We start from the raw sequence: 24298 nt of genomic DNA, 5'->3' as shown, positions 1-24298 counted from the left end.
ATTGTACGGAGTAAACTCAATTGGGCTTACTGTGAATGTGTGTGGGTTATCCATGCTGTCCATCCGTCTTTCCAACTCATTTTTTAGTGGTTGAACCGAAAATTGAAGCATGCCCAAAGTTCAAGTTGACCACACATAGGAAGGAAACGGTGGGAATTATGACTTCCATCATTGAAACCTTAGTAGACCCTACAGTGATATTTATTTGCCATCCAACCTGTTCATAAATCCACAAGGACAAAGATGAAGGAAAAACACAAATAACAGATTGACCCAAAACTTCTATAGCCCCCAAGGAATTCTCGACGGTAGAATTTCAATTCACACTATTTTCCATGGTGAGGTCCACTTGAGATTTGGATATGAGCGGTGTGAAAAAACAAAAAAAAATACTCTTTCCTGTCGTGTGATTCACTTAAAATTTTTATTTACTTCATTTTTTAAGAACATGTTATAAAATAAGCTAATAAAATATATGGATAACATGACCATGCAATGCATACATCGTGGTGGGCCTTATGGTCAAGACCATACTCACATTGTTGGTTTTGGTTGCAGGCAAGAAGTGCTTTTTGAAATGAGCCCAGCGGACATAAATCTATAGCCACTATGGGGCCCAACATGATATGTGTGTTACATCCATGTTATTCATCCATTTTAACATTTCCGAAAATGAACTAAATCCAAATATCGTGGACTACATGCAAAAAATGGGAAAAAAAAGAAAAGTGGACCGAATCAAACCATACATCACATATCACACAGCTTTTCCCCATTGTTCCCTTTGGTGTGGCCAATTAGAGGTATGGATCAACCTAAGCACATGCTATGCATTGCATGTGCCATATCTACTTAGTTTTGAATAATAGGGAAACCCATATAAGACTTCTTTTTTCTTTCTTTTTTTCTCTATTAGCATGTTAGTACACACACTCCACCGTAATATTCACATGTTCCAAAACTTACCTTGCCAGCATCATTCAAACCAATAAATAAATAAATAAAGTTTTAAATATTTAAAGAAATGGCTGTCAATGGCGTGGCACGGTTGACAATGTGGGGGCACCCACAAGCCACCGTCCACCTAGAGGACAGGAAGGATGGTTTCTCAGCATCATATATTGAGCATACGTGACACCGTTCTTTTCAATAGGTGAGGCCCAAGAAGACCATTTATTGTGAAATTCAGCCCTAGTTACTTATCAGATGGACGGCACTATAAAATATAACTTCTAACTAATAATAAATAGAAAAGTACAAGTGTGGTCCACGAGTTATTTGCTAGGGGATTTTCTCTCTCTCTCTCTCTCTCTCTCTCTCTCTCTCTCTATACACACACACAGTGATTCTGATGATAAAATTTGTTGTAGGAAAAATATGCCAACCAATAATGAAAGGTCAGGTCGGGACCTTACACGTTTCATCTCGTTGGAGACGACTATAGGTTTGACGTCCTACTCGAAATTTGAGCAAGAAGTAAGGTTGAACTCGACACTCTGTCACCATGTCAGAATACCTACCGACCTGCCCAACGCCTAAAAATGCTAAACCACTCATCCAGAGAGTCAGGTCGGCACAACTCCAGGTCAGTGCAACCCACCTTCTATCAATTCTGACCTGATCCCGACCGCCTTTGTCCAATATCATAGCCGAAGATCTAGGAGTTTGATCGGGATACGAATCTTCCCGAGATCCCAGCTGGGAATCTAGAAAGATCCCCGCGACGTTTATGGAATCCAAATCCTATTACAACTCATCCCTACTAAATAGGGAGATCTCTCATACGCCACTGTCTCTCCGCATCCATAGATAGAAGCGCCTCCAATGATGAAATGTATGTACAATCTTTAGCCCTAAATCCTCAATACTCAACTAGACCCAGATTCTCTTTCTGACTTAGGCATCGGAGGGTTCCCTGCTCTAGCCAGGGTCTTCCTTGTCCGTTCCTTGTGCATGTACGCATGTCTAGAGGGGGCTAACCAGATTTTTGCATCAACAATTTGGTGTTGTCCGTGCGAACGACGTCGAAAGCCATTCTCATCTCATCAAGATTCAACAATGGCAAAAGGGAAAAAGAAAGCTCCGCCCTCCTCTGTTACACTCGACCTCACACCTCCAGAGAAGTCCACTAGCCATCAGGATTCTTCCCAGCTGCAGGTTGAGTTCGCACCCGTGGGAATGATGTAACGATCACGCAGTTGGGGAGGACGACTTATCTCCCTCGAGCAATAAGTTGAGATATTAAACAATAACATGAACTCCATGAAGCAGCTGTTGGAACAGTTACAACCCAGCCCCACACAAGGGGACGGACCAGTGGAAGGATCGATGGTTCGAGAGCTCCCCAAGCCATCTGACGTGCCTGTTGTTTCCCGAAGGAGCCAGCAACTCGGAACATTGAGGCTGACACCTTCTCACATCTCTGGAACTGCCGCATGGGCCGCTTCCAACCTATGTTATGAGTTTGGATAGAAAGAAACGCGACAGAGCACTCAAAGCAGCGGCTGAGGTTATGGCTGAAAGCGGTGGCCCCTGGGAAGCCGAGCTCAACGACTTGTGAGGTTAGATCAACGACATACGGTAAGCCTACCACTCGAACCTCCTAACCTCAGTGGAAGCAATACTGGAGGAAATTGAGCCTCCATTCACCACCGACATTATGCATGCGTAGCTTCCGCCAAGGTTCCTTATGCCTCAAATCGCCTTTTACTCTAGAACCACCAACTTGACTGAACACCTGGAGTCCTTCATGGCTTGGATAGAGTTGCACGGCGCATCAATTGTAATCATGTGCCGTGCATTTTCACTAACCCTTGTAGGAGTAGCTTAGAAGTGGTTCCGGCAAATGAAATCACAATCGATCGGCTCTTTCATGCAGCTCAGCAAAGCCTTCATCACCAACTTCATTGGAGGGAGAGAAAGCCTTAAACCAGCCTCCCACCTCCTCAATATAGTTCAGAAAGAAGGTGAGCTTTTGAAGGATTACATCAAGCGTTTCAACCTAGAAACAGTGCAGGTATAGGCGCACTCGGAAGAAATTACTCTGACTACCATGATGAGAGGCCTAAGAGAAGGAATGTTCATTTTCTCACTTGACAAAAACCCCCAATGACGATGGCCGACCTTCTCAATAGAACACAGAAGTACTCCAATGCCAAAGAGCTCTTTAGCCTGTAGAAAGCTGCTTGGAACAAAGGAAGCTCGGCCAGCGATAGATGACCTAAAGAAGAATCCGCCTCCGCAAATGACAACAAGAGAAGGAAAGACAATGAGTTGCCAAGGAGGCAACACCCGAACAGACAACCTGACAGTAGGTTCAGCTCATACACCCCTCTCAACATGACACCCGAGCAGGTCCTCATGGAGGTCCAAGACAAACGGATCCTCAAATGGCCAAACAAGATGAAATCCGATGCAGACAGGCGACACAACCGAAAATATTGTCACTTCCACCGAGACCATGGCCACTCAATTGGTAATTGTTTCAACTTGAAAGAAGAAATTAAAACGCTCATTCGCAACGGGTACCTACGTGAATTAGGGGTGCACATCAGACCAGTAGAACCGTGGAACCGAACCAGAACCAACCAAACGGTCCGGTTCTAGAGTGCACCGGTTTTGGTTCCAGTTCCAAAAATTAAAGAACCATTTAATTCGGTTCGGTTCCAGTTTGAGGGTATGTATAACCGAGCTGAACAGTGATTCGAACCATGAATTCAAATTGTAGATCTGATCCGTGGAATCGAACTGTGGAACTGTGAGTTTACAATATATTTTAGTTGTATATTTAACTCATGATTTATGGTTTACAATACACCCTTTGCTTATTTTCATAAATGTATTTTTTCACACCATATATAATATCTAAATCATTCATCAAGTGGATCACAACACGAATGGACATGGGCTAAATTATAAAATAGAACATGCAATTGGGCCAGATTATAAAAAGCCCAGAACCTTAGAACCGATCTGGAACCGAACCGGTTTTCACAGTCTGATTCTAGGGTGCTAACGGTCCGGTTCCGGTTCTGAAAATCTTGGAACCATAAGGAATGGTTCGGTTCCGGTTTCACCCCAGAACTGGACCGAACCGAACTGTGTGCACCCCTAACGTGAATATGTCAGCAGAAGGGAAGAACAAGCTGACCCGAAGAATGAGCAACCCATCAACAATGAACCAATCGAGGAAATTCGCACAATCTTCGGCAGGCGTGCCGGGAGAGGCGACTCAAACCAAGCTCAAAAAGCTCACGCCAGAAGTATCAGTTGCTCTAGCTTGGAGCATCAGGTCCTCGTCACCAGAAGGCCCCTGAAGGAGCAGAAGATAACGCTTTACGATCTCACCTTAGTTGAAGAGGACGCCCGAGGTGTTCACCACCCCCATGATGATGCACTCATGGTGATTATGACCATAGCTAACCGTAGACTGTTTCAGATCCTAGTAGACACTTGCAGCTTGGCAGACATGCGCTTTGCCGAAGCATTCGATAAAATGGGAGTTGGAAAACCTTGACTCCGAGCCGTCAAAACTCCTCTACTCGGATTCGCGGGAAATAAGGTCACATCAGAGGGGTCAATCCAGCTCCCAGTCATGGCTGGAGAAGAGTAGAACCAAACGAAGACCATGATCGACTTCCTAGTGGTGGATTCCCCCTCCGTCTATAATGTGATCCTCGGGCGGCCTTCACTCAATGTTCCTCGGGCCGTTGTGTCAACGTACCAACTCATGATGAAGTTCACCACCGAAGCCAGTACAAGACTGGTTAGGAGAGACCAACAAGAAGCTCGAAAGTGCTATTTGATGGCATTGAGAACCCAACAGTGTAACGCCCTGAAAATCAGGGGTCGAGTAAAAGTCCAACTCCCGAGTTCCAACGCATCACTTGTGCAACATATTTTATGATGATTAAATATTGTCTGTGTTATTGCATAAAACATGAATAAAATTAAGTCGAATCAGCAAAACATAATCCAGGGACAGTTGTAATACGCAAGCAGAAGACTGAAATGAATATGTATAGTTTTACAAATCAGTATAAGTCCCCAAAGTATGTATGCATTGCCAGGTCAATAATTACATGTATTGTTTCAAAATACAAAATGTCAAAAATGTAATAGTCCACTACAAGTATAACCCTGAAGCCCCGTCGATTCAGAACGGTTTAGAAGAACTCGCCTAAATACTGCATATATGAGAATGCCTCCTCATCATCCTCAAAGTTCGGCTCCGCCTCGCAGGCTACGCCATCATCTAAACCTACAACAGGGTCTGGTTGGTGTTTAAGACACCGTCCCGCAATGTGGGAGTGAGTGATCAACTCAGTGGAACAATAAAGCAAAGGTTAGCATGTTATCAATTCAGTCAAGTAGCAATGATAAAGCAATACAATCGAACATCCCTAAGTACTCTGATTAATGCAGGAATGGTATGAGAAAATGATGCATGCCCTCGCCTGCACTCCCTCAGCGATCTTCATCTAACAGTCGCGCATGTCAGTCACTTCCTCATGCTCTCTACACATCGCCAAACGGCACATGCAATGTGGTGCATGATTATGATTACCAAGTTCTTATTAGTCTTTTTCATACAGTAGGATTGAGAAGCTAAGGTACCTCCCTTATATCAATTTCTAAACAATGATCCATTCTAGGGTCGTCACCCTAGACATCTCATATGATCATATGGTTTTAAGTCGCCGCAAAGGGCTCGTCACCTTATCAGTGCAGGTCGAGTATGTACTCTTGTTGCTACGTAAGGGCTCGTCGCCTCTACGCAGTTTTAGCGTACGCTCGAGGTCACCACAAAGGGCTCGTCACCTTATTAGTGTAGGCTGACAGCTCGAATACAATGTCCTATACCACCGTATTTGGCTCACGAGGCTATGTTGCTCACAGGACACTACGAGGATGCTCGTTACTCCAGCGTAGGCCGACAGCTCGACCACGGTGTCCCATACCATCATGCCCGGCTCGTAAGTCTTAGCGAATCAAGATACCAAGGTTAAAGGGATTTTCGCTGGTGAGTTTGGTACCTTAGATTCAAGCAGTAGTGTCCATACATGGTGAACATACATCGGGTGAATCGGGTTACTTGATGAGCTCGACTAGTAGAGCACACGTTGAGTTGATCGACATGAAGTGCGTAAGCACTCCGTGTAGCCTGACCACTGCCGACATCCCAAGTACGGCTCAGATTCATCGATTACGTCCTATGTGGCGAATACAACCTCAGCCACCTATTCAATGCCTATTACCGATTGCCTGAACTATTTTGTAGTCTCAAACACATTCAATTATAACAAATAATCATATAAGCTAATCAGAACAGCCCCGTATCCTAGACCATACCGTTTCATAGGCTTCCACGGTCTTCCCGATCAAATTTCGCAACCTTCGACCCTTAACCGGTATTTGCGCACGACCTTGAATCTCATGCCGTCAACCCGAGTCGACTCAACCCAGGACTTGAACCTTAGCGACCGCGTCGTCGCCGCGATTCCGATGCCGCGACTCGCGCGTCAAGGCGATACCCTGGTTGGGAGATGTGGGCCAGCGTTCGGTGCGAGGAAAACGCCGCGCGTGTGAATCCTGAGAGAATCTCTACAAGGTGTCACATCAATCCCATCAATCCCATCATGTCAAGTACACATCACCTTTCACCCTTTCCCAAGCAAACCCCTAAAGTCAAAAAAAAATCTCACAAGCCATACCGTTCTTACAACTTTTACCACAAAAGTCAAAAAGGAGCCTTACACACCCATCACTCCCTCTCTCTCCCATCCATCACTCCATCACACATCACCTATCCCTCTCCCTTTTCAAGTCTCTCTCTCTCTCTCTCTCCCTCTCCTTTTTTTTTTCTTTTTTTATGTGTGATGATAATGAAGTTGTGTGGCCCACTTGAATGGACCCCACCACAAGGTATGTATTCCATCCAAACCATGTTCAAGTGGAGCCCACCTTTTATGTATGGTACCCACACCACTCAAGCATGTGGTGGCCCACGAGCAAAGCCCATCAGTTTACAGTCGCGTCTCGACGCCGACAACAAGGAAAAAAATACAAATATCGGTTCTCAAGCTTTGGGGTGGCCCACTCATGTAGGCCTCACCTTAATGCATGTATTCAATCCACGTCGTCCATTCCCTTCTCAAACTCATTTTAGGCGTGAACCGAAAAATGAGGCCAATCGAGGTTCTGGGGGCCACACCATATCAAATGGTGGTTTTCACCATCAAAACCTTCTCTGAAATTATTATATGCCAAAATATGTCCAATATTGGACTTGTTTTGCTCGTGTTGACCATGGAAGGCCATCGAACTGGAGTAGATCGTCAAAAATATGGACCCCACTGCGAAAACCACGGAACATCGACATAATAAAATAAAAGACACTCGTCATGCTGCGAAAACCACGGAACATCGTAAAAAACGACAGAATGGCGGGATGACAGCCACCCACGGCTGTAGCCGTGGGCCCTACCTTGATGTTTATATGTCATCCAATCCATTCATATGGTGGACCCTAAGGTCAGTGGACCACCCTCCAAATTTGAGGTCCATTCAAGACTCGGGTGGCCCACATCAAAGGATACAGTGTGAATTGGACTCTACCCTTGAAACCCTTTCTGGGCCCACAGAAGTTTTGAATCAGGGTGAAATTTGTGTTCACCCTTCATCTAGGCCTACGTGGCCTTATCAACGGGTTGGATGGAATATAAACATTATGGTGGGCCCCACATGGAGCCCACAGTGATGTAAATGTTTTATTGCCACCGTCCACCTGGACGGTGGTGGCCACTGTGACGTTTGTATTATATCCCCACCGTCCAGGGACGGTGGGCCTGTGGTGTGCGTGTGTGTGTGGTGTGTGCGTGTGTGTATATTTATTTATATATAATATTACATTATATATAATATTATATGTATTATATATATATATATATTATATTATATCATATTTAATGTACTGATGGTGGGAGGCCCACCTCAGTTTTCTTGTGGCCCATGATTTATATGTAAGGCCCATGGGTCGAGGCCCATGGGTTAAGGCCCATTAAGATGTATTAGGACCTATGGGTTGAGGCCCATTTGATGTACATATGGGGCCCAATTGGCGAGGCCCATTTGATACACATAAGGCCCATAAGATTAGGCCCATTTGATGCATTCTAAGGCCCACGGGTTATGGCCCATTGCAATGCACATAAGGCCCATTGGTGCGGCCCATTGATGTGGCCCATTTGATGAATATGAGGCCCATATGATACGGCCCATTTGATGTATTGAAGGCCCAATGGGATATACCTAAGGTCCATTGCAATGTGCAATCCCAACATGATTTATGTAATGATGTTTATGACAGGCTATACCTTGGGAGCAATGGCGGTTTGACGTCCCCATTGCAAGTATAGTGTTGGTTAAATGTCCGCATTATGACTTTTCCTAGGGCCCATACGTGTAATGTGTAGGCCGTCTAGGCCCATCTTCGTTATGAACATCATCCATCCCATATAACATGTTTAGTTCCATGATTCATGATCATATGCATCATACGTATGCTTGATATGAGAATGATCGATCATAGCATATGCCTTCGTGCATTGTTTAGGGGCTCCGTACAGGGGTGTTGCCCTACATGAGCGCACGATATGCGCAGGATTGTTGTATGACCGGATAGTGTGATTCATGCATTCGCATTGTGTGATATGGTTACTTTACGCCCTAGTGACATTAGGGCTTAGCCTCCACAGGGCTATCGTGGATGGCCGGATTGGATAACGAAAATACTATTCTACATGGGGTGCGATAGATATCCTCGGGTGAAAGTCCCTAAACCCTTATGGTACCAGGAGGTTGCTCCAACGCCTGGATCGAGTGGGTGCATGAGCACCGAGTGCCGATTACCAGACGGTTGCGCTTTCCACTGTGTCGTGGTCGGTTGGAAGGGGGTGCGGCCTTACCCGCCCGAGAGTAGGGGGCAATGCTAGGCTGAGTCTGACCAGCTCGAGGAATGGGTCCGCTATTGACGAGCCGAGCCCGATATTGGCAGGCGGATAGTGAGGTCTTTTCCACTCACCTTATTGCGCGCGATGGGGCGGCAATCTGGCTTGGAGTGTACTAGACCCCGGTGATATTCCAGATTTTGAGCTGTATCGATATGTGGACTTAGATGAGGATTTGTATGCTTGAGTTGCATTTCGCATTGCATGGCCTTGGTATGGCCGACATCATTCTTTGCACCGCATGGCCTTGGTACGGTTAATGGTATTCTTGGCATTCATCAGCATGTTCCGCATTACTCTGATACTGCATAACTGCATTACCACCTTGAGCATACACTTTCACCACCCTCTAAGCTTTCTATAAGCTTATGCACGACCGTTGCGTGCAGGTGACGTTGGATCGCAGCAGCGCTGAGGCAGGAGCACTTAGCAGATCATTTTGGAGCTTTTGGTCTATCATCATTGTATTTCCCTTTATGCTCATTGTACTTGTAAAGTTTTGATCATAGTGGAAATGTGATGGAGTTTTTAGTTGTTGTTTGTGGGTTATGCCTTTGGTTATGCTTATTACGAATCAAACTGATGTTGAAAATCCTCCTTGTAGCATCCTAGGATCGGTATGGGGCGAAAACAACCTCAGCCATAAAATCAGGGTCTGTTACCGATTGCCTGGACTATATCGCAGTCCCAAACATATCCAATTCCAACAAGTATTCGTATGAAACAGTCAAAGCAGTAATAAACATATAATTCCAATCCTACAACCATTTGAGCATGTTATGAAGTACAACATACACAGGAATTCACACATGCGCATTTCATAAGTGAAACAGATAATATAATATAAGTTGCATGGAGGAAATCATACACATAGTCAAGGTAGTTGAGAATCTTACCTCAACACTCATATAAAGTACGTGATGTCAAGTACTTGCTCATTCAGATATTTTCACGAACACTTAGACTACACCTTTTTAACATACATAATGTATGTTGATTATAATGTGTATTAGGGCAAAACCTTTCGCCAAGGGGTTGCCGCCTACACAACAATCATATACCCACAACAATTTGTCATGGCGAGCACGAATGCAAATCCTCCACTCATTCAGACATTTTCACAAACACCTAGGCTACACTTTATAACATACGCAACGTATGTTGGGATAACATGTATTTGGGCAAATCCTTTCATCAAGGAGTTGTTACACATACATCTCGCATATATACACGGTAATTAATCATGGTAAATACAATTTCAAATTCCATACATATACGATCATTTCTACAAACACACGGATTACAATATACCCAACATAATTCATATATATACGTAAAGCGAAACAGACATCGCATTTGGCATGTGAAATAGCACCCACATCAGTAATAAACCATTAACCGACATTGAAAGCCTTGCAAACCATAACCTATACATTTATAGTTCGTACCATATGCCAGTAAACGCGTAACGGATTCATTTTACATACTCAGTCTTTGTCAACGGTGGATTGGTAACCTATACCATAAATTAGGTTAGCTATTTCATAACTTACACTATCTGAAACCCTAAAACAGATTAGGGTTAGGTTTTCTTACCTAAGAACGAAATCGCACTGCAAAGAATACAGAATGGTAGTTAAGTGCGTGGAATAGCGGGATCGAATCTCGGGAAGAATCTCCAACTCTCACTCTCATTTTCTCTCTTTTCCCTTCTCTTTTCTCTCTTCTCCCCTAGGGTTTCTCAAATTCATATGGGGTGAGAGAGAGAGGGTTTAAGGTCCTTATATAGGCCCAGGATTGATGGAAATGCCCCATGGCCTAGGTATACTTAGGTTATATCCAAAGGGCGTCTGCTTCAGCCCAACGAGCACTTCCGGTGGCCCCTTTTTCACGTGCGGTCGGACTTGAGCTCCCTGACCATGGACTAGGTCAGGCTAAGTTTTCGTCCGATCGAGTTTGTAAATCAACCGTGGAGGACCAGTTTCCTTAACGGTCATCGTCACTCGATCGGGCCACAAGTACATCGACATGTGTGGGACATTTCTCTTGATTCGAGGGTATATTTGAGTCAGATGATGGTCTGAATCCTTATATTTGGCTCACAAGCAAGACGACTCAGATTACTTAAATTCAGATTTTATTTCTAAAGATATCCACGTTCCTCACACACTTTGCTCCAGGCTCTAGTTGTGCATTTCTAGACACAATTAAGACTTGATTTTCGAGGGAGTTTTTAAGTCCAATAATGCAGTCATAGCTATATAGTTTTGCGGTTATCGGACTTTCAACGTGCGGTTCAGGTCCGTACGGAGTTTCGGTGTGCTCCCGAGAGTAACTAGGTTTAAGGATGGATTATAGATTTCAGGGTAATATAGCGTCAATGATACTACACGGTTTGGGTCTTGCAATCATATTTAAAATGATTAGTGCTAATTTCATAAGTACTCTAGTTTAGCACTTGCTAACATTAACCTAATTTCTAAAGGGTTTGGGTCTTGGGTGATTTCTGCCTGAGGTGGTACTCGGGTCCTTGTATGGATTTTTCTGAGAACCCAACACCAGGCAATGGTCATAACCTCTCTCGATCCTCGAGAAGACTCAATTGAGAGAGAGCATCTTATGGAAGACCTCATACCCGTCTCGCTCGACGACTCCGACTCGACCCGAACGATACAAATCAGGTCGTCCCTGACACCACCATTACGAGACGAAGTCATGAGCTTCCTTCGACGATATGCCAATGTGTTCGCAAGGTCTCCTAAGGACATGCCCAGCATCAACCTGAAGTTTATGGTCCATAAGTTGAATGTCGACCCCGAATATTGACCAATCCAACAGAAGCAAAGAGCATTCGAGCTCGAACTGTACTTTATAATCGAAGACGACATAAAAAAACTCCTAAAGGCTGGCTTTGTGGAGGAAATCTACTATCCGAACTGGATAGCTAATGTCATCTTTGTTAAAAAGTCCAATGGGAAGTGGTGAGTTTGTGTTGATTACACTGATCTGAATAAAGCCTGCCCTAAAGATAACTTTCTTCTCCCCATGATCGATCAGCTCGTTGACGGCACAACCGGACATGAACTCCTGTGCTTCATGAACACCTATTCAGGATACAATTAAATCGTTATGCACCCATATGACAAGCAGAAGATGACTTTCGTCATAGACAAATGACTCTACTGATACAGGGTCATGCCTTTTGGACTGAAGAATGCCATGGCTATATATCAAAGGCTCGTCAACAAGATGTTTGCCCACCAAATTGGCCGCTCCATGGAGGTTTACGTCGACGACATACTCGTCAAGGGCATTAAAGCTATGGACCACATTTCCGACTTCGAAGAAACATTTGTAACCCTGCGAGAATATCAGATGAAATTAAATCTGAGCAAATGCGCCTTCGGCGTCAGTTCAGGAAAATTCCTCAGATTCTTGGTCAGCGAGAGAAGAATCGAGGCCAAACCCGAGAAAATTCAAGCTTTGCTCAACATGAGCTCACTCAGAACGACGAAAGAAGTCCAATGCATGCCTTATAGTAAGAATAGCCTCCCCATTTTTTTGGAATCATATCCTAAAATAAGCTTTAGAAACATATGACGGCATAGATATACAATGGATACATCGAGGTGGGCCCTACCAACCATCCATTTCCAAATGCCTGACGAAAGTGCCACTATACTCGTGTACATGGCCTAGATGTGCGAAATCCAGTCCACTCATTTGGGCCCCAGGTCAGTGCATGATAGCACAAATCAGGTCAATCGACATGTACGATTGAAGGGCACGCAACATGCACGTTTGATGCTACCACTGAATGAACACATACACTCATTTTATTTTATTTTTTGACAGATAACGATAAATTTTATATATAAAAGAGAGAGAGAGAGAGAGAGAGATTACAAAGACAAGGGACCAATTAGCTAAGATAGCCGAGCAGATTACACCCCTTAAGCTTATCAACTGCTAAAGCCCATTCAACAATAAACTGAATGACCCTTTTAACTGTATCCTCTATCGATTTGGAAGTATCATTGAAACTTCTCCCATTTCTCTCTTCCCACACAGCCCACCAAACTACTAGAATAGAGATTTTCCAGAGAATAGTCTTTTGGGTACCACACCTAACTCCCTGCCAAGCGCTTAGCAAACTACCAGCCGAATCCGGGAAAACCCGATGCACTTGAAAATGAGACAGGAGATTAGCCTAAATGCGATAGGTATACCGGCACAGCACGAACAAATGGTCCACAGATTCTTCATCTGCCATACAACATAAACAGATATTAGTAATGCACATGCCTCTCTTTCTTAGATTGTCCACGGTCAGAACCTTATTCCTAGCAATCAACCACCCCAAGGAAGCTTTTTTCGAAGGCACTTGAAGTTTCCAAACATAGTGAGAAGGGATCTCTTCTACTAGACAGGCGTTCTTCACAATATACCTGTATAAGGACCTGACTGAGTATTGCCCATCTTTATCGGGACGCCACACTAATCTGTCTTCAATGGACTGATCTAGGTTGTTGTTCTGAATGCGACTAAGCAAAGTGACATACTCTTCGACCACTTGGTCCGTAAGTTTCTTCTACACACTGATGAAGTAACAAGAGTCCATTGAAATGGATTGATTAGGAGCTAGACGGCAAATTTGCAGAAAAGCTGTCAAAAGAGTGTCATTACCCACCCAAATATCTTCCCAGAATGGAGTGCGATTACCTTTCCAATCGCTATACCCATTCCCTTGGGGCCTGTTTGATTTTGATCGTTTCACCTTTTTATCCACAACCCGCTCCTGAGCACCCATATTTACTTTTGATCAAGCTATTGCAAAGAGTACCATTCTCGGTCCCTAGCCTCCAAATCCACTTACTTAAAAATATAGAGGTACGTGAACTGAAAATGGTCAAAGTTTGAACGGCTGGGATCTTCTAATGCGGGAGATTTTGGGAGGTAACAAATCCATGTAAAGGCCCATCAGATCAACGATTTTAATCGCGGAACCTTGGGCAACTGAAAAATGGTGACCCGACACTATCACGGGTCCGGGTCTAATTTGTGAGGCCCACTGAAAGCGCATATACCAGGCGTATACACCGGATGCAAAGGACAAGCCGAGATCTACCAACTTTCGGTACTCGTTAGAAGTCTTATCAGAAACTGTTATATGACGTTGAACTGAGTCAGCATCCAACGGCAGTTAATTTCATATTCCTGTAAGTCTGCCACGTCAGATTCTTGACATGGTCCACGTGATGGGACAGGTTGCGTCCTCGACCCGACAATACGGGCGGCATTATCGAGTTACTGGTGTAAGTTACTTATTCTAACCCACGAATAACTTATTTAGAAGATTAAGTAGGTTTGGTAAGCAGCTTACTTATCAGCTTATCCTCTCTTACGTCTTTCCTACGTATCTTTCCATGAACTTATAAAAAGCAAAAAGTTTATAAATAAATAATCGAAGTAAATAAATAAAATAGTTAATTATAATTAATTATAAATTAAAAATTTATTTATTCGAAATTCATTACTTACCAATTGCGGCTCTTAAGTAGAAAAAATAACTTATTTGGTGGTATCCAAATGGGCCCTAAACATCATGGTGGAGCTCCTTACTCATGGCTCAGCTGTAGACTTGGAGAGCCATAGCACCAGGGTCGTAGGTTCAAGTAGCCCTTTTTGGGTGTGTGTGGGGCTACGAGCGTGTGTGAAAAAAATAAAAAATTACTTTCTACTGTTGTGATCCAGTTAAAATTTTTATTTACCTCATTTCTTAAGAACATGTTCTAAAATAGGTTTAAAAAACATATGGATAACGTGACTATGCAATGTATACATTGAGGTGGGCCTTATGGCAAGGACCCTACTCACATTGGTGGCACGAAGTGCTCTTTGAAATAAGCCCAATGGGCATAAAGCTATAGTCCCTATTTCACGTACCATGATATGTGCGTTGCATCCATATTGTTCATCTAATTTAACAACTCATTTTAAGATATGATCCCATACACAATGTAAATCCAAATCTCAAGTGAACTATGTAAAAAATAAAATAAATAAATAAATAAAAACTTCTTATAGGCTACGAAAGTTTTGGATAAGCTAATATTTGTGTGGTTTTCATCTAGGTCCATGTGAATTTATCAATAGGTTGGATGGAAAATAAACATTCTAGTGGCTGCAAGAAGTTTTTAATGGTTGGTATTCAACCACCACTGTTTCTTATGGTGTGGTCCACCTAAGATTTGAATCTACTTCATTTTTGGAATGATGTCCTTGAATTAGCTGTCAAAATGGATGAAAGGTGTGGATGTACGGTACATATAACAGTGTAGGTCTCACACTTGGGGATCCATTGAATGAAACCATACAACACATATCACACAGCTTTTCCCCATTGTTCAATTTGGTGTGGCCAATTAGATGTATGGATCAACCTAAGCACATGCCATGCATTGTACGTGTCATATCTACTTAGTTTTGAATAGTAGGGAAACCCCTACAAGACTCTTTTTTTTTTTTTCTATTAGCATGTTAGTACACCCACTCCACCATCATATTTCACATGTTCAAAATCTCACCTTCATTCAAATAAACAAATAAATAAATAAATAAAATAAATTTTTAAATATTAAAAGAAATGACTGTCAGTGACAATGCAAAGGTGGCCGGTGGCATGGTTGACAATATAGGGGCACCCACAAGGCACCGTCCACCTAGAGGATATCAATAACATCCATTATTTTCAATTGGTGAGCTCCTAAGAAGAACCGTTTATTGTGAAAGTCAGAGCCATTTACTTATCAGATGGACCAACTAAAAAAAAAATAAAAAATCTAACTAATAATAAATAGAAAAGTACAGATCTCTCTCTCTCTCTCTCTCTCTCTCTCATGGTAAGGCTAACTTATATATTGCTTTTTGACCAATTCAAATGTTTTTTAGTTAACTGCGAAGGGCACCAACAGAGGGACCATTGATTCATCCGATACTTAAACAATCGTTTAAGGGCACATGGCCTGCTCCACTACTCATTGTTATCAGATAGTATCTTATCACAACCCGTTAAGTGAAATGAATGGAATGGGTCTCTTGATATCTATTTATGAACGTTGGATGATGGGTGGTAGATCGTGCTCACATGTTTAGCTTTTTGGTAGTGTAACTGGGTGTTATATTTGACTGTAGACACGACTGGTTGATTACTCAGATTTTATAATTAGGCTCGACCCTGTATAAACACTAAGAAAGAATTCAAAAATTTTCTATCTTAAATGACTCGTTGATACGTGACTGAAGATTGAAGGAAAGGGATTACAATTATAAAAAGGAAAGTAGTTAGATTTTCTCTTTCTGCTCATAAGTGTGTACGGGCTCTACTTCACATGATCTAAGAAACTATTAAGGATCGGCATTGATTCATGCATACTATTGATGCTAAGTGTGTATGGTGTTGTGTTGGATGCAACGCTTATAATAAGCTGTAACCTAAGTTGGATAACTATGCTCTCACTTGTCAAAGCAATAACCAATCAATTTAAGTCTCTGATCAGCAAAGTTTGACTAATTCGGCTAACCAAAAAGCATACATTTGAATGAATTGAATATTGAATGCTATGCACGCAATGCTTATGGATGCAAAGTTATGCAATGTGGCGTTGGATGTAACATCCATGACAAGCTATAGCCCCCAAGAAGATTTTGAGGATGGGTATTTAATCCTTATTAGTTTTTTATTTTTTATAGTGTGGTCTGCTTGAGCTTTGGATTTGTATCATTTTTTTGGCTCACACTTTAAAATGAGCTGACAAAATGTATAGATGATGTGGATAAAACACATATATCATGTTCGTAGCTAATTGGGAGATGTCTTATATCTCGGTGGTGAGAGGTTCAAGCAATCTGCTTCCCTTTTACAACCAGAAGTGGATTGTGCGCGACCCCGAGCACACAAATATTCATTTGCCTCATGAATATTTAATTTTTACTTTCATCTAGGACCGTGTTATCAATAGGTTGGATGTTACATAAACACTACGGTGTATGTCAGTGGTCAACCTGAGATTTTCATCTCCTCATGTTTTTGGCATCATATCTTAAAATAAGCTTTAAAAATAGGGTCTCACCACCGTCGCTGGTTCCCAGGTCGCAGCTAAGTCGAGCTACTTCCTGACAGCTCTGCTTAAGGCAGTCGCCAACCAACCATTTCCAAATACTGACGAAAGTGCCTCCATACTTGTGTACATGGCCTACATGTGCGAAATCTTGTCCACTCATCAGGGGGCCCCAAGGTCAGTGCATGATAGAACAAATCAGTTCGATCGACGTGTACGATTGAATGGCACGCTGCATGCCCGTTTGATGCTACCGTTGTATGAACATAGAACGTACTAGAGTTGTACACGAGCAGAGTTAGCTCAGTAACTCGCTCGACTCGGCTCGCAAAAGCTCGACCCGACTTGGATCGAAACTCTGTTCGAATCGAGTCGAGCCTTTTTTTGGGAGCTCGAAATATTTTGAGTCGAGTCCGAGCTTAACGTAGCTTAACTCGGCTCGTCTTAGTATTGAACTCGACTTGGATCAAGTTTTAAGTGAATATATAAGGGTTTAAAAATTACACCCGATCTTACTCGCCCGACCCAACAACCCTAACCCATTTCTCCCTCCCTTTCACCCAAATCGCCTGACCCTAACTCATTTCTCCCTCTCTTTCTTCCAAATCAGCTGTCCTTTTGCCCAATACGCTCACCGTTCTCCACCGCCCGGCGACATTCTTTCTTCTAGATTCTGTTCGGACGATCTCCTCTTTCAAAGTGAGTCCTCTCCTTTACTCTCTCCATTTTTTCCGGCGAGTAGCGTTCATCCGAGTAGCAGAACACATCCGAAAACTTAGCTCAAACTCTGGCCGATCCGAACACGAGCTGTTGTTACAAGATCGAAGGCCAGAGCCGAGCATAAGCCGAGACTCGAGCTGTCCGAGACGAGCAGGATCTCTAGAACATACCACGCTAACGTGCTCGCATGCCTGCATCTGTCCTCCTACGTGTTTATACAAGGGAGAGACCAGGGCTGGTATCGAACCTTGGCCACTTTTCAGGCCCCAGCCTAGTAAGGACCGCTCAGGCCCGTGGGTCAGGCCCATTTGAAAAATGGGTTACCTTTGATTAAGGGAGTTCTCTTCAATACCTGTTTTCTAAAGTGCCTAGTCCACTGTCTTGTAGATGTGAAATTCACTCCGTCCATCAGGTCCGATCCTCAATTATAGCCCATGGGGCAAAGAAACAGAAAGACCCATAACTCAAGTGGGTCACACCACATTGAGCAACAGATATGGAACACCAACCATAAGATATAGTTTAGGTTCATCAAACCCGTTCATGAGGTGTGACACACCATGATGAAGGGAAGATACAAAAAATTAACCTGATCTAAAACTCAAAACAGGCCACAATCCTGACCCTAGAAGGTTTCACAAGCAATGTTCCATTGGTGTGGTCCATCCAAGTGTTTCATCAGGATGATCTTTTTTACATGCGGTCAACATAAGGATCATCACCTGATAGATGGACTGGATTTCACATAAACAACATGCTGACCAGAAACAGCTTGGATGACGATTCTGGGTCCAGCAATGCCCCGTAGTTTATTAAGTTTAATGGGCCAGATGGGGCCTAAGCCTGTTGGTCCAATTGCATCACAACCGACGAGCGCTGGACCATTCATCACACCCATCTAACTATAAAAAAAAAAAAAAACTGGGCCAATCAAAGCCACACACATTTCTTATTTGTATTCGTTTATTGATTCATGCCAAGAAAATCATGTACAGATAACGCAACACTAAAAAACACAGGAAATAGAAATACATTTGAAGGGTACAGATTAATGCGACTCCCACACGGTCCAGTTGGCCTCGCTTCCGACACGTGGCATGCTGTTGACCCTTGAATACTTGTCGACGTTGAAACTGGCACCACACATCACCCCCTCGCTGTCCACCCTCGGCATCGCCTTCATCTTATGCATTGGATGCTCGAAGCTCATCAGCCCTCCATTGCTGTGGAACATACACCCTACAATACACACCATACATTCAATAGTTCATTAGCGTCTGTGGTCCACTATAGGTAGGCCCCACATAGAAACCGTACATTTGGCATGTGTGCTATACTATTCATCTCACAAACTGTATCTTTCTATCTGCAGTCAATCAAAAAACGCATACATGGCCCACTAGAGGTGGGCCCACCTTCTTACTATGATTATATGACCAAAACACCCTTTTTATACGTACCAGCAGGGAATGGTGCAAAGGATCTGCCGCAGCCTCCTTTAACGACCTCCAAATCGTCAGAAATTACAACTGAGCCATCAGCTGCAATGCCCCAAAATAGTTCAACTCCTCCATCTGACCCCTGGCCCCACCAAACAGAAACAAAGTCAATTACATAAAAATAAAATTACCAAACTACCCTTCATGTTGTAGAGTGAATGAGATAGCTCACCAGTGCAGAAAAGACCGTTCCAGCCTTGCTATCGAAGATAAGGAAAGAAAAGCTGCCGTTGAGATCTTTAACGACCTGATCGGCGGGGTATGGCCCACGATCACGGAGGGTCCGATACGCCTCGATGACCACCATAGCCTCGTTGCTCGCTTTTGTTAGGCCATATTGCTTGATGAGAGTGCTTAAGTTGTTCAAATTGCCAAAGAAGAGGCAGTAAATGTCATCATAGCCGCAGAATAACCTGCAATTCACAAGAGAAAACCATCAAAGGGTATTTTGGTCATAAAAATATTGAGGCCCAAGGAATGACTAATGTATGGTAATTACCATACATTGCAACTATGAGTGGGTCAACAAGATGTGTTAATGCCATCCATTCCGTCCATTATTTGGGTCCCAAAATGTTAGGCCTAGCTTCCAAAATCAAAGCCAGATCCTTACTCAAGTGGGCTACAAACAAAGGGAACGATGGAGGGCATTGGGAAGTTTCACGCCCACCACAGAAAATTCTATATGGAAGGTAGTGTACACTATATTTCATATATTCCATCCAACCCATTCATCATGTGGCCCACCACTAGGATAAAGGTATACACTACGATCAGCCAATTAAAAATTTCAGGTGGGCCACACCACGTGAATACATACGTTTCTGGCGTGATTGTACATTTCTCCCTGCAATGTGTCCGATTTGACTTATGAATCAAAAATGGTTCTTGGGATTTACCGTATCACACCTGATGAACGGTTCGGATTTCGCATAAACATCATGGGTGGCCCCGAAAAGCTTCAATGTATGGTAATTACCATTCGTCCCAACTCATTCCACAACTTTACAGGTATAAAGGACCCAATGAGTAGATCTTATTTCCCACTGGGCCCCACATTTCCATCTCCTACCGTAATATAGACCGTCTGATCAGAACCGGATTCAAATGGGCTTGTAATCAAAGCCCATTAACCATAACAGCCTCATTTCAAAACAAAAAACCAAACAAACAGAAATACAACACATTGAGATCGAATTCAGGCCAGATGTGGCCCACTAAAAGCATGATCATCACACCATACATACCTTTGATGAATGGAGAAATGGCGATCGTCGCGAGCGTAGGCCATGATGGCCCCATCTCCAATCGTAGCCGACAGAGAATTGTGAGGATGGGAGGAAAGGAATTCCTTCAAAATCTCATTTGGGTGAGTGGGCTTTCTACAAACCTCTGAAGAAGCAACTGGGCTGTTGAGCTCCTTTGGAGGCTGAGCAACGGCCTTTTGGAAAATCCCCAACATTCTATCTTTCTTCTACTTTAGCTTAGATCGGCTTAGATCAGTGACCAAACACACAATAGCTGAATAAAACAGAGAAGAACTGAAGAAGAAATGGTTTGGAATGAAGTTTTCTAAGGCAGGTTTGCTTGGGTTTATATAGAAAGAAAGAAAGGAAAAGGTAGCGAATTTCAACTTGATAATCGCTACCATTTCTCTTGACAAGTGTAGTCTATACACCTAACATTCAGTGTATATTCGTCGGGTCGGATATTGGTAATGATGTTGCCGACCAGACTGGTTTTTGCAGGGATTGTCGGGTCCTCCGCATTGCAACAAATATTGCTGAGAATTTGAATATGTCGTGATAAACATTATTATCACGATAATATCCTGATATGTGCTAAAAATTTCGTTTGTTTTAAGATTTCATGATTTTTAATGTAATAAATATTTGAAAGCTTAAATTAATTCATTTTTACATATATTTTAAAATTTTTATTTTCAACGAGATTTTCCTGATAATATTACCAGAAAAACATCAAGAGAATCTCTCAAGATATTTCTATGCCGAGAAATTTCCGAGAAAGATATTTTCAGCTATTCCTCGGATGCAGTGCATGTCGGGGACTCCGATCTGATGGGCCCGATGTTTGGATGTCCACCCAGATTGGAAGACCTTCAGTTAGTGGCCTAAAAATGGATGGTTAGGATTGAAGACTGAAAGAACGGACTAACTGAAGATCATTCATCCTGTGGCCCCACGAAATAGACGGTTTCGATCTAATTATATGTGCCACTATTCTGAAAACAATAAGAGGCACGTGAACTGAAATGGGTCAAAGATTGAAGGGCTGGGATCTTCTAATGCAGGAGATTTTAGAAGGTTACCCCATCCACGTGGAGGCCCATCAGATCAACGATCTTGATCCCCAAACCATGGGCCGCGTATACGGAGTCTTGCCTCATAAGCAACTAAAAAATGCTGACCCGAAACTTCCTCGGGTCCGGGTCTAGCTTGTGGGGCCCACTGAAAGCGCATAGACCAGGCGTATACACCGGATCTAAAAGATAAGGATCCCCGAATTCCGAGATCTGCTGTCTTTTATTTACTTTCGGGTGGACGGGGATTGCGTCCTACCCCCGCCGTCCGGGCAGGGCTCTGTGGGGCCACAGTGATGTAAATATTTTATCCACGCCGTTAAATGATTTTCTCAGATAATTATAATACACGAACCAAAATACTAGGAACGTATAAGTCTTATGTGGACCACAAAGTGGGGATTGAACTTCCCCCGTTAAAAAATTCTTGGGAGCTGGAGAAGTTTCGGATCAAGCTGATATTTGATCCACGTCTACATGACATTATTAATAGGTTGGATGGTAAAAAAAACACCAAGCTGGCCTTTAGAAAGGTTTCAACGGTGTGTGTCATTATCAATGCAGCTTCCTTTGGTGTGGTCCATTGGAGCTGTGTACATGCCTAATTTTTAACATCATCTATTAAAATGATTTTCCAAAAGCGTTGAACGGCGTGGATAAAACACTTACATTACGGTGGGCCCCACAGATCCCTGCCCTAATCGGTCCGGGCGGGGGTAGGACGCAATCCGCGTCCCTTTCGGGTACTCGTTCGGAGACTTATCCGGAGCTGATAGATGACATTGAACTGAGTCAGCATCCAACGGCGGAAATTTCGTAATCCTGTGGTCTGCCACGTCAGATTCCTGACAAGGTCCACGTGATGGGACTGGGTGACGGTGAGTCCTGAAACGGATGGATATGACAGCATTCTTAGGTTTTCCGTTTTGAAAGTGGGGCCCACAAAGGTCAGGATCTTGTACCCCGCGGATTGCCTGTGCCCCTTTTGTCGGAAGCTTTGTAAGACCCACAGAGATGCTCGTGACGAATCCACTCCGTCCATCAGCTTTTCAAACAGCACAACAAGATATGTATCTAAAAATCATTCAGATTCAAAACTCAGGTGGGCCACACCAAACCAGATAGTAGGAACGGTAACGTCTACCGTTGAAACCTTCTTGGACTTCATATGGCCCCTCAAAGTTTCCAACGGTAGGCATTCAATCCCCCTCTGTTTCGTATGGTATGGCCCCCGTAAGCTCTGGATGTGCCTAATTTTTAGATTCCTACACGAGTGTGATCTTGTAAAACTGATGGACGGAGTGGATTTGTCACGGGCATCTATGTGGGACCCACAGCTTTGATTGAACCACGGGGCACCGGCAGAGCTTCCACCACCGAGTCCTCACCGCTTAATCGGCGTCCATTTGACAGCTGCTACAGATTCTACAGAAGAGTCATGAGCTGAAGCTCTCGTAAGATCCACACCGTCCATCCGATACGCTGGCTCAAGTTAATCATTGAACATGACAATAAAAATTTCAGGTGGAGTACAACATAAGGAAAGAGCTCAAAAAAGAACGCGTACCGTTGGTTTTGTGTATGGCCTACGCAAGTGTTTATATGACATCCAAAACTCAAGTGGGCCATACCACGGAAAATCCAATCCATTCATCTGATGTGCCTCATCTAGATTCTGGGGAACAATGCTAAAAAGAAGTGGTGTACCTGATGGACGGCGTGGATCTTATTCACTTAGAATAGTTTCCCCAAGATAGGGTTGCACGCTAACACCCAGATCCATAGCTCAACTGGCAGACTGAGAGATACCTGGTTTGAACACTTGAGGTCTTGGTATCGATCCCTAGCGGGGAAAAAGGGTTGCACGTTACGGAGCTAGATCCAGACCGTCCATCTAGTAGGCCATGAAGTGCAAACGCGGAGGTTTAAGGTTCATTTAAAGGCCCAAAATTACCGGATCGTACAATTGGTGCGCTTTTCACTATGTTGTCCATCCAAAAGGAGGGCGGTTAGCTGAACGGTTGTGATCCACGATCCACCAGTCTGTCTCGGATGTACATGTCATCTAACCCGTTAATCAGGTGGGCCACATCAAAGGGAACAAGGGGAGGGGGGGCATTAGGAGACTGGAGAAGCTTACGAAAGGAATGTGAGACCCACAAAGTGTTGTGTACATGTCATCTAACCCGTTAATCAGGTGCGCCCCACTATCTGGACACACCAAAACTAAATCCGTTCTGAAACGAGAAAGTATACCATACACACGATTTGAGAAGGGTGGGCCCCATTCGGTGGAATTGAACCAGAGCTCGGTGGATCAGTGACTGTGGGGCCCACCTCGATATTTTCTTAGCTCGATTCAAGTATCAGCTCAATCAAGAAGGAAATCTAAATCTAAAATCTCAAGTGGACCAAACCACAGGAAAACAATGGTGATTGAACGTCCACCATTAAAAACTTTTGATAGCCCATTGTAACATGTTTATTTTCCATCCAACCATTTGATAAAGTCACAGAGAACTGTTGCAGCCCTAGTAAGTTTTTATAAATGTGTGGTCAATTAGCCATGTCTACCGCGGTGCGGTTCATTTGAGATTTGAGATATGGATGTACTTTAAATTTTGGTGTCGT

General features: G+C 43.4%; 1 protein-coding gene across 1 annotated transcript; it reads right to left on the bottom strand.

Annotated features, from left to right (window-relative positions):
• Positions 1–18793: 18793 nt before the first annotated feature.
• Positions 18794–20919, bottom strand: LOC131230647 (stem-specific protein TSJT1-like). The gene is made up of 4 exons (XM_058226534.1): positions 20595–20919; positions 19520–19760; positions 19309–19429; positions 18794–19087 (listed from the first exon to the last, which is right to left on the bottom strand). The coding sequence occupies exons 1-4, from the start codon at positions 20807–20809 to the stop codon at positions 18897–18899; spliced, it is 768 nt and encodes a 255-aa protein (XP_058082517.1). The 5' UTR covers positions 20810–20919; the 3' UTR covers positions 18794–18896.
• Positions 20920–24298: the final 3379 nt, after the last annotated feature.

This window comes from Magnolia sinica, chromosome 17 (genome assembly GCF_029962835.1).
Source record: "Magnolia sinica isolate HGM2019 chromosome 17, MsV1, whole genome shotgun sequence".
Classification (NCBI taxonomy): domain Eukaryota; kingdom Viridiplantae; phylum Streptophyta; class Magnoliopsida; order Magnoliales; family Magnoliaceae; genus Magnolia; species Magnolia sinica.
The sequence above is the reverse complement of the archived record's forward strand: the minus strand, read 5'-3'. Positions and strand labels throughout refer to the sequence as shown.